This window comes from Phragmites australis, chromosome 9, assembly GCF_958298935.1.
Source record: "Phragmites australis chromosome 9, lpPhrAust1.1, whole genome shotgun sequence".
Taxonomy (NCBI): Eukaryota; Viridiplantae; Streptophyta; class Magnoliopsida; order Poales; family Poaceae; genus Phragmites; species Phragmites australis.
In genome coordinates, this window is record NC_084929.1 from 33,062,289 (window position 1) to 33,073,978 (window position 11,690).

Below are 11,690 nucleotides of genomic sequence, written 5' to 3' on the forward strand. Positions count from 1 at the left end.
TTATACAATTTATTTGACTGGAATATAAATTATTACATGTCACTCTAGAATTGCAAATTTTGACATAGCTTTTAGTTATTTTTATATTTCTCTAGTGATCTTTAATTTGTTTCCGTAAATTTTGTTAATAGCTTAATTATTAGTTTTAAAAAACATCTATTTACCCCCTCTAATTGGTACCTAGATCTACAGGCTCTCAAATATTCCTAAAAGTAGAGATGATCAACCTACTCCCCGGTGGATCCGCCTATGTGTATCAACGAAGTATAAACACACTAGGAATGACCTTGCAAAACACACATACGCGCACCAGAGATGAGTTCAAATTCCAATAAACTATGCTTGATCAGATGAGCCAAACTACTAAATTGCACAATAAAACCAAAGGTGCTTCCAAGTTATTGTTGGGGCACTAAATAGGGGAACATACACTCGTCACAATCATGAAATCAGCCCTTCTGAGGCTAAGTAAAACTCAACATCAAGTGCCCAGCTTAGGTAGTTGTGCCCATCAACTGCAAGCTCAATTCTTTTCTTAGTGAGATCCGACATCTCTGAATCAATACAAATGGAGTTTATTTTGATGGTGATTTAGACCATAAACATCTTTAACATGAATTCCTACTATTTGATTATGTATAGAAAAAAATTCTACATTTAAAACATAGCAGAAAACAATTTCTAGATTGAAAACATACTTCCAGAGCTAAATCATTCTTAAACATGTTAATTAAAAACCTTAAAATATTAAACTATACATTTTAGGGGTTTATATGCAACTTTTATCTGAAAGACCTATTTTTCAATTTCAAGGGACATATACGTAAATTCCGAGAAAAAAACTGGGAATTTATCGTAATTTTTGGGTCCAAAGAACCCATTTGCAAATTTCGAGACTCTTTTTCTAATATTGCAGAAATATGGGGGCCTTTTCGCAAAATCCGGATCAATTCGGCCCAATGGGTCACAGCCCATGTGGGCCGTTGCTCACCCGAGCGGCCCACCTACCCCGGTCGGCTAGGGTTCAAAATCCTAGCCGTCCGGCCGCGGCGGCGTGGACGCCCGCCTGCCTGACCGTCCGCTCGGGTGGAGCGACGCGGCGGCAGCAACGAAGGGGCCCGGCGACGCGCGCGCGCCCGTCCTCCCGAGTTCTCGGTGCGACGGCGGCGGTGCGGCGCGGCACCCACGCCCATCTGCCCGGGGGCAAGACGCGGCCGCGGCGGTGCGGCTGGGTGCTCGCGTGCGCACGCCCGTTCGCCCGGAGGCGCAACGCGGCGGTGGCGGTAGCACAGCTGCACGCTCGTCGGTTGGCGTGCCTAGGGATGGCGCGGTGGCCCGTAGGTCCATGCTGCCATCCGGCACGGCGGATTGGCGGCGGCGCCGTCCATCCCGACAAGAAGGCGATGAGATCGGCGTCAGCCATGCCTTCGGCGTTGACGGTCGGCGTTGAGGGCGGCGATGGTGATGCTGTTGGTGTCGGCGCGCGTCCTCTAAGGCGGGGCGTGCAGCCGGGGTGGCGCGCCGGTGAGCTCACAAAGGCGAGGTTCGGCCGGCCGGTCGGTCGGGGAGGGGCCGCGCCAAGGTGGTGTCATATTTTCTTTTCCAGAAAACTTCAATAAAAATATTTTATTAAAAAAATTAGTACCACCTGTTTATCGAGCAATTATGTGTTATGATTATTATAACCGTGCTTTAATGAAACAATTTTTTTAATATAACAGCATAGAAGACAAAAGATGTAGTTCGATATCATTCTATTTTATTAATAATTATGTGTGCCACTTGAGAACCTTTACTCTTCTTATATTTAGGGGAGAAAATACCCTTTTTACATGAATAAACAATAAACTTACTACCACCGATAGACATAATTTAAACTAAGTGTCCACATTAATAGTCCTATGATATGGGGCTCTGATGTAAGTATTTTTTTAATGGAAGAAAGTATTTTGCAAAACGATTTCATAAGAAATGATATAATTTATGCAATGCATACATCATACATATATGAACCTTCAATGTCATTCCATTATCAATTTTCCGCAGGAGCAAATAAATTCCAACGTATCTTGTTGCCAGTTATCATCACAGCTTACCAAGTGTAAACAACAGTGTTATCATCACAGCTTCTTACCAAGTGCAAATGTAACATATCATATCATCATTTACCACATCTAATCTTTCAACACAAAGTTCCAAGCATCGACATGTACAAACTGCATTATAAATAAAATGTTATAAAGAACAAGGGCTTTGCCACAATATGATATACATCATTATATGTAACATCATACCCCCAAAAAATGCATCTTCTCACTCGGCACAGCAAAGAAACAGCCTTGAATGGTATTTGAGCCCCCCAATCACTACCAAACTACGCTACTTACAAAAATCAACTATACTCTGTTTTCCATTCCTGTATATACTTACAAAGTTAGAACAAATTTGTAGCCTCTGTTAAGCACTCAGCTGCATGCAAATATACAGTTAGATAGCCTTGTGAAATCCTGGCCTTCCTATGTCCTACACCACGCTGCTTCTAATCACAACCATCCAAAGAAAATCAATATCATCGGGTGGACTCTGCACAAGGGAGATCTTATTGAGGGAATCCCCTCGCTGGCCCACTTGGGTATGTGCTGTTGAACCAATGATGGATGCCTTATGTATTGTACCAGCTGGCCCCCGATTTCTCCTTTCTCGGTGCTCTTATTGTATTCGAGCATCTCAAGCATGAAATTAGTAGTAACTGGCAGCAGAAGCGCTGTGCGCTTGGGCAACACAACACTGTATGCTTCTCCCTTGCTCTTTCCAACTCATTGCGAAGATGGCAACATGTTAAAGCAAAAAATGACATAGATATAATGATACAACTCATCTTCCTTTGTTTCCCTATTGTGTATTTACCTTAGTATTTCAGAAATGCTCCTTGTGGAACTCAAATTTTGTTGTGCACTTGCCATTGAAGTCATGACAAAGTTTGCTTAGTTCCTGGGCCAGAACTGGAGCCCCACAGTAGAACACTCCTATACACAACAGTAACCATTACTAATTCAGCCATAAATAGGTTTTTCTTTGGGTCATGCAGTGTAGCTAAAACAGAAATGTAGAGGATTTCTAGTCTTTTAACCATGTCTACTGCTTAAGTTGATCATGCTACCCTCCTGTTTTTGTTGCATGTTGTATGTACTGTTGAAAATCGAGATGTTAACCACAGGAAGTCTCTGGTTTTAGTTACATCTTTTTAGTGCCGGTTTTATTAAAAAAATGCATCTTGATGGATATTTCATCTAAAGGGTATAAAAGGATAACTTTCAAGTATATCAAGAATATGAAAAGTAACTGACCTATTTTAGCATAAGGATGTTTGGAGGCTATCTTAGATAGGACCTTCTTAAAATTTGGCCTTGCAAAATGTGTCCTGACCTGCAAAAAAATTAAATGGAATTATTAGCGGCACATTGAACATGACAAGGTATTCCTCCCTCATATTTTTCTCATCCTAGTAATAAAGCAAAGTGTTACAGTATGATGCATGTTGTATTGGAGTACTAGAACGTACTTTAGTTCCCGAAACTATATCGACACCATTCTTGGCGTGGTTGAGAGCTTGCAGCATTGTGATGAGTGCTGACCGGGCATCCCCTTCCTCATAAACACTTGTGAGATAGTTGTGCATCTCAATGATATTCTAGTAATGAACAAGAGCATCTGTAAGAACAAATTTGCAAACGGAAAAGCAAATAGCGTGATTTGTAAAAAAAAATGATTTGATGGTACTTACCCTTTGATCTAGTTCAGCAATCTCATTCATGACTCCTTTAAACCAGTCAAAAGAGCCTTGTTCACGTGTCACCCAATAAAAGTACGCATTTGTTGTCTTCAAAACCCTCTTTGGTTTTGAGGTAATCCTCATAAGGGTGTCAAGATCAACATGTGCCTTACTGCGACCGATTGGTGGGTAAAGATCGCTCGAAGCTTCCTGCAAAGATAGGTGAAAAAATTAATCATTGGCCTAGTCTGTCATGATATTAGTGGGGAAAAGGTATTTCGAAAAGATGGCCAACTAAAGCACAAAGAAAATAACAATTACAGATCAATTCTTATTTCTTATAGTAGTTACTGGCTATCATGAAGAGGTCAATTGGTAGCCTAAGAAAGATCACTTACTTCCTCTTCCTCCATTTTGATGATGTTATTGAGCAGGTCTTTCAATATGCTAATAAAAGGTGTGGCACCAATTCCTAATCCAACAAGTAGTAAAACATCATACTTTCCGTAGTCTTGCGCAGGAGAACCATATGGTCCATCAATCAAAAGTTTTGGTAAGCTGCATTTCCAAAAATATATTATGAAGCCCCAAATTGCTGAAATATGTTATCAAGTATAAGATGCATATAGGGACTGAACATACGCTTTCTTAGTTGTCTCATCTGCTCGAAGAAGGCCGCTTTTCCCACCCACCGGTGGCTCACAAGCTGCTGAAAATACCCGCTTGAGCTCCCGTGTCCAGTCACCAAGTTGCCGAACATGAATGCTTAGATAGTCATCCCCAGGTGCCGAAGTTATTGAGAAAGGATGCCTGAAAAGGGAAAGAAGTTTCTAACTACATATTCTACAAACAAAATGTCCAGAAACATATTTTTCCGATCTTAAAATGGAAATCTCCAGAAATAGTTTAATTACAAAGAGCCATGTACCACTCAAAGGGTGAAACAGCTGGGCATTGAACAAACATATACTGTCCGCTCTTGTAACGGAATGTGGGAGGTTTAGACATCTGCAATGTCAAAACATTACCAGGATATATGGCCACCTGCTAAAGAACTATGGGTCAGAGGACCATAAACAAATACAGAACTAAAATTCCTAAATGTGTGTGAGTTGACCTTCAATAGCCGGACAGAATAACTGCCTGACCTGAAGAACCTCAGAGTCCTCTCCCCTACATACAGACCAACAGGCACTGAAAGATACATCCATGTCTGTACAAAATAAAAAGATATTAAATACTTACAAAGTTGTTCAGGTCCAGAGAGTAAATGGGGGGGGGGGGGGAGATTATCTCACCGTTTTTTTGTACCAATCGTGGATAAGGTATAGACACTCTCCATGAATAACGAGTGCTATGTACACTATGATGAACAAATGATGGGAGTACCAGAATGCATTGAACCCAGTTAGTTTGTCAAATGGCCTTGGAAGCTTCACCAGGCTACGTCGGAACCACCTTGTTGCTAGAGTAAAAGCGATAAGCATGCACACAACCATGATTACTCCAGTTATCCCCTCCACTCCTTTGACCAGCGTTAGATATGTCGGCTTCTGTTCCCCAAAGTACATGCGCAAAGGAGCATACTTCTCCTCTGATGAATTTATGAGCCGTGGAAAATCACATACAAGGTGATTCCCTGCATGAAGGATAACACCAACCACAATTGCCGCTGCAATAGTCTGCCATTACAACACAAGGAAATTTTTTGTTCTTTTAGTCATATTCTTGGTCTGCCTGAAGCATGTCATATGTATGTCCTTGCCAGGCATCACTAGTGACCCCATTATACTTATGATTAACCATTTGTTCAATAAACTATTCACATCTTATGCATTCCAATGAAAAAATGAACTAAAGTGCATCTCATGCAGCATGTATATGTTGCTTCACAAGCTGCTACATTTCATAGCCAGGAAAAACGGGCCAGGCATGAGTTACCTTGACATAAAATTGGTGAAGTATAACTATGAGCTGATTGCTATGGTCCAATCATGGCCCACGTGCATTTTGCATGGTACCAACCAAATGGTTTTAGCTTCTCTTGTGCCTCTTTTAGGCAAGTATCAGGCATGGTTATGATTCAGTACAAAATCATGTGATGTAAATGGCAAAGAGACAAACAGGATAAGGAAGATACATTCTCGAACACAAATCCGTTGATAAGTCCTAAAGCCGTACTGTGACCCCATCCCCTATCTTTTCGAAAGGATAAGGAAGAACTGAGTTGAGTCTAGTGTCTAACCTTGTGGAAATTTATGTTATCATCAAATGGCAATGCCCGTGCAGCTTTTGTATTCCGCAGCCAGGTGATGATGTTGCGGCATACAGGCAAGAGGATAAGTGCCATGTTCAGCTTGAGAGTCTCGGCAGCCCCCTTTGCAGTTGTGACACAGTACCCCATCACATCAAAGACATACCGGTTGCGATACTGAATGAACTTCCAAATGAACAGTCCAGCCATTATCCCAATCCACAATGCGAGCACCCAGAGGCGTTTCCAGTTGTCCTCCAGATAGTAGCTTAACGTGGAGCTAATTTTTCGTATCGGGCTCCTTTTCCTGAGACCAGCAAGGTTCTGGCTTAGTGCCTGGCTTGTGTAGCTCAAGGCCTGGCTGTAGTTCACATAGGTATCCTTTTGCAGTAGCAGTGTCTCCAATTGCCAAAGCTGCAATACCAATCACAAGCAGTCTTTTTTCAAGATGTCACAAATTGCACTCCAAGGTCTATAAAACCATATCAAATTGGAAAAATGGAATAACAGAGCATTTTTTTCCCAAGATATTTGTTATGTAGATGCCAACCAATGGGTCATCGATTAGGATCATTTAGAAAACAAACAAGTTATACATGTAACCTAGCACATTTCAATTTTAAACCGTGGCATAAATGATTAATTTGGTACAGAAATTATAGATCAAAGCTACAAATTACAAGTGAGGAGCTCGCTGCACATAGGAAATTCTCGAATTAAAATAAACTCTTGTTTAAGATTTAAGAGCAGCGGAAATTCTCAGCAACATTACATAGAATTCAGGATAACAATTTGATATTTGAAAGTTACTTTACAGATGCTTCTATGGCATAATGGTCCTCGTGAGCATGGATTCAATGCATGCAGACATTTCATTTATTAGCACATTTTTATTAAATCACTGTAATACTATAGCATTATTGCCTAATTTTGTGGTATTAACTAAAGTTGCATGTTCCTTTTGGATTCTACAATAGCTGTGAAAGAATTTAAGCTGCCATGGCTAGGCAATCTTGGTTGTTATATGAATGCTGACAGTATAAATGTTTTAATTACAACATACAACTCTCCTAAAAAGAAATACGACATACAACGGTTGGCTAGAGCTACTCTATTACTGTTGCTAAAAGATGCAACCCTAGGTGAACCAGCACATAATGGCTTTAAATATAACAGTCAAAGTGTTTTCAACTTTTCTTGGATGAAGTCAGATGGCTACATTTTTAGACCAAAGGGCTCCAGGCGCCAAGTTCCTTTTATTATACAAAGAAACTAAACCTCGCTGTCGTTAAAAAAATTCAGGTAGAACTCCAGCAACTATGTGTGGGGCAAAGCATTAGAACAAATAAAGAAACAAGAGACCTGTCTCCCAGACTGAACATGAGCTAGATGGTTATTGACACATGCCACTGCATCCCGGTATGTTAAGTAGACGTACAGAAGGGAGGCAGAGGAGAAGAGAAGATAAACTGGTATGTACGAAAACTGGAGATCAGTTGAAGGGTTTGACTGGCAGGAGCAAGAAAAAATCTTCCTTTAGATTCTAACAATAATACCTTCCCTGGGGGAATGGGATTCTTTCGAAAGAAAAGTTGGTTAACTTTCGCTTTCAGTTTTCACCAAACAAGCAATGGTGCTGATGAATTGAGGACCAGCCATGTCGTATTGTTTGGTTAAAACAAGTTAATATAACCCTGACCCTGTAGTGTCAATTTATGATGGATAAACCCAAAAATGTCCAGTCCAAATCACTATTTTTTTCTCACTATCCCGTAAGTCAACAATTTTCCAGTTAAGATGTTTCCCCTGAACACCTCCAAAATCAGTGGATAATGAGGATCATGGGATATCAGACAGGATCATGGAACCAATCATGGTGCACCAACTCCTATCAGACCATACCCAGTACGGGATAAAAAAGTTAAAAATAAATGTATTTTACCTCAATGTAGCCAAGCCCTTCGGGATCAAGTTCCTCCATGATCAAAGCCGCATACTCTTCAGCTTGCTCCTTAAGCCTCGACAGTTTATTAGCAGAAGCACTTAACATAATGATCTGGAAACAAAGCAATGGCATTTTTCAATTAATTGATCACAAACCATCTTTTTCACACCTCGAGAAAAGTTGGGTAAACAAACAACCTGGCCTGGCCCTTTCCACGATGACCTCAGCAAAATTAATAAACTGAACTCTAATCCAAAAGTTCCCCTCTTTCCACGCATCATTTGAACAGATTATAATACTAATTAGGCAGCATGACGGAAATGCCCCCACCAACTACTGCCTTCTGGTCTCTGGACTTCCATATCCATCAATAGTAAATTTACTAAACACCCCTCCCACGTTCTAGAACAAGCAATTTCAATAGCTAAAAAAAATGCTGTGTGGAGACCGGAAGGTGGGGGTGCTTTCCCCGCCAGTTTCGCCGGGAGACCTCGATTAGTCGACAATGTTTTTGCAAGCTACCAAATTCCATAATCCTTATGCGTAAATCCAGGAACACAAACTCGTAAGACAACAAAAGAACAAGTACATATCTACGGACAGTTAAACAAAAGTAGTACATATCTACAGAGATAGGGAAATGGACAGCTCAATTATCAAAAGACTCCAAAAATTCTATCAAAATATCCCCAAACAGCAAGAGCAAAAATTTTGCGAGTGAAATACCCAGCACAGCCACGAGGAATTGTTTACCTCTTTCACTTCCGCCTCCGTGATATGGCCATCTGCATTCTTATCCACCCTGATTAAATCATACCAAAACGAAGGCACGTTAACGGAACTGATTGCGGTAACTAATTAGCAGTTGGCAGATTGTGGGAGTTACATGTCGAAGAAGATCTGGAGGCGCGAGTCGAAGCTGTTGTCGGTGATCTGCTGCCAGATCTCGCGCAGCTCCTCCTTGTTTATCTTGTCCACCTGCATCTGCCGCCGCCGGCTCAGCGTGTCGAATAGCTCCATCGCGAACTCCTGCGATTCCGTCATCCCTACATCCAAAACTCCAATGCGGTTAGGACTTAGGAACAGATTGAGATGCGTGGGGTTTCTGCAGGGGGTGGAGGGATTATTAAGAGGGGTTACCGATGCATTTCGGGAAGTCGGCGCGGGAGAGGTAGCCGTCGCGGGCGAGGCGATCGAAGTTGGCCTGGACCTCGATCCAGGCGTTGCTTGCCTTGTTGCTGCCGCTGATAAAGCGGAGACCGCGGATCGCGCGCTGCGCGCCGGACTTGGTGCGGTCGAGCTGCGCGCGCTGCCGTCGCGCGGCGCGGGCCGCGAGGGCGGACTCGATGCCCGTCGGCAACGCCGCGGACGATGGCTCCCCGGCGAGATTCGCGCGGCTGTGGGTGCGCGTGAACCGCTTGGTGAGGTCCTGCGAGAACTGCTTCGCGGTCGCCTTGAGCTCCTGCGAGAACTGCAGCAGCCGGTGCGAGGAGGTCCGCCGCATCGCCGGCGACCGCGACCGCGACGAAGCCGCGGACGCCGGGGGCTCCGCGCGCCGAGGAAGGGGAGGCGCCACCAACGAGGGCGACGCCCCCATTCCCGCCGCCGCGGCACCAGCCGCCGGCTCGACGCTCCGCAGCACAATGGTGTCGTCCTCCTGCAGGTCCAGCGTCACCTCGACCAGCTCCTCCCCGTCGTCGGAGCTCCTGTCTGACCCGCGCGGCGACGAGCCTATGCTCAGCGACCGCGGCGTCGTCGCGCCAGACCCCCATCGCGGGCGTCCCGGCGTGCCGACGCCTCCTCCTCCTCCTCCTCGCATCACTCCCGCTCCCCTCCCGGCACTGCTGCAAGCCACCAAACTCCTTTGACAATATGGGGGCCGGGCGAGAGAGATATAGCTCGCACAACTGTCCAAGCAAACGGTACCTAAGGCGCGGTAAAAGATTCTTATAGTATTTTATTTATATCATTCATTTTATAATTTAATTGTTGAATTAACAAAAGAGATAATAGATGTGTAGACGTGTATTATCATATGAGAGATGGTCTTTCGTATTACAGAATCTTATACAATTTGCTTTCGAGACATATACGTGTATGGAGAAAGGAGGCACCCTCGTGTCAGGGACAAGAGAGTCCAAACCGAAGAAAAGAGGAGATAGGGGTAGCAATTTATCTTGGTCATGGAGAAGCTGACACCGTCAAAGGGAAAAAATCTGAAATATTTGGTAATGTTTGGTTGGATAGGGAGATGAAATGGAACGATTCTATTTATATATTTGATTATGTGATGATTTAATTCGTATATAGATGTTTGTTTAGTGGATAGGATGAAACGACTTTATTTTAGTATCTCGAACCTACCGTCAGTGTCACGTTAGAAGTGGAACGGCTGTGTTCCATCTTTTTTTAACATCTGTGTTCCAAATCTTTGAAGAATATTATCTGATTTTGAACAATCTCATCACGCTGCTCTCCATTCAAATAACTCAAAAACAGGATAAATATGTTCTGTTTCATCTCATCCCACGAACCAAAAACTACCTTAACTTTTTATCACCCTCCTGAAGTAATAATTCTCTACTAAGACTGAAAAATAGGCCATTGAGTTTATAAACTATAGATTGGGTAATAAATTTGGTACTGTACTAAATGGTAGAGTGACAAAAAAACAAATATTCTGAAAATTCCACAACGTGTGCATAGCACCTTATATTTTGGTTGTGTATTTACGTTAAGATTCATGTTGAAGAATTAGATGAAGAAAAAAAAATATGAGATAGATATGAGAATCAATTGATGGATAAAAATGATATTCGGTCGAGATATAGAGTGTGTATGTATAACGTTGTGGAGTTTTATTTCCTGTCAATGCCCCCGAAACCTAATGTAAAAACACGCTCGTGCTGCGGCCGTTAACTCTGCCCCGCCGGCTCAGCAAATATGTGTAATTTGCAGCGAAATTTGATGGTTTTTAAGCCAATCTTTCCGGGTCAAAACGGTCCGTTCAAGTTGCGTGATGACGAATTTCAGAGCTGAGAAAAACCGAACAATGCAGCTCGAATCCGGACGAACAGCGCCTACCGTGGATGGATGGGACGATTGTAGAAGAGGGAGGGAAGAATTGACCTGTAAACACCGCGCGCCAGTGGCCATGATGCATGGCTGCTGCGATGATCTGGCCGCGGAATCTCCTCCTGCTCGTGGGCATGCTTGCGCCGAGCCGACACTCTACCCGCGCCAGCGTTTCCGATTTCGACAGTCCTCGCGTCTTTTCTCCCAGCCTGCCAGCCAAAACTGCCCTTTTCCCCGTCATCCGCGTCTCACGGCCGAGCCGAGCCGAGCACGCTCGCCTCGTCCCGTCCCGCGCCCGCCGATACGGAACACCACCCACCCCCCACCCACCGCCCGCGCGCGCGATCCCGTTCGGCTCGTTGGAGCCGCACCATGGTACGCGCGCCGTGCCGCGACTCGCTGCGCTCCGTAGGCAGGCAGGCAGGCAGGCATGCGCGGCCGGGGGATTTGTGCGTCGGGGTGGGGCGCACCTAACGTGATCAGTGAGATCACGGGCAGTGCCCTCTGGCCTCTGCCCTGCGCCGCAGCTGCCGAGATATCATCATGAGCCGGAACACCACATGCTCTGTGCTGTGCAGCTGCGGACGCTGTGCTCGTCGAAACCGAAACGTACTCGAGTTCTTGGTGAGTGTGGTGACAGCATC

The 11,690-nt window shown here is 44.0% G+C and overlaps 1 protein-coding gene across 2 annotated transcripts; it reads right to left on the reverse strand.

Moving 5' to 3' along the window:
- Positions 1 to 2,204: 2,204 nt before the first annotated feature.
- On the reverse strand, positions 2,205 to 9,837 carry LOC133929275 (respiratory burst oxidase homolog protein A-like). Of its 2 annotated transcripts, XM_062375970.1 has the most exons (15): positions 9,112 to 9,837; positions 8,858 to 9,017; positions 8,725 to 8,773; positions 7,969 to 8,082; positions 6,018 to 6,440; positions 5,071 to 5,454; positions 4,890 to 4,985; positions 4,701 to 4,816; positions 4,415 to 4,582; positions 4,171 to 4,330; positions 3,785 to 3,982; positions 3,563 to 3,691; positions 3,348 to 3,426; positions 2,908 to 3,026; positions 2,205 to 2,807 (listed from the first exon to the last, which is right to left on the reverse strand). In XM_062375970.1, the coding sequence occupies exons 1-14, from the start codon at positions 9,788 to 9,790 to the stop codon at positions 2,917 to 2,919; spliced, it is 2,865 nt and encodes a 954-aa protein (XP_062231954.1). In that variant the 5' UTR covers positions 9,791 to 9,837; the 3' UTR covers positions 2,205 to 2,807; positions 2,908 to 2,916. The 2 variants fall into 2 exon arrangements, with proteins under 2 accessions (XP_062231954.1, XP_062231953.1); XM_062375969.1 differs by having other exon boundaries at positions 2,205 to 3,026.
- Positions 9,838 to 11,690: the final 1,853 nt, after the last annotated feature.

Excerpts from the sequence above, each read along its gene's own strand:
- LOC133929275 (XM_062375970.1), bottom strand. The coding sequence starts at position 9,790 with ATGCGAGGAGGAGGAGGAGGAGGCGTCGGCACGCCGGGACGCCCGCGA. Across the intron at positions 8,774-8,857 it reads CTCCAGATCTTCTTCGACAT|GGTGGATAAGAATGCAGATG; the intron begins GTAACTCCCACA and ends TGATTTAATCAG. Across the intron at positions 6,441-7,968 it reads AAGGGCTTGGCTACATTGAG|CTTTGGCAATTGGAGACACT; the intron begins GTAAAATACATT and ends TTGGTATTGCAG.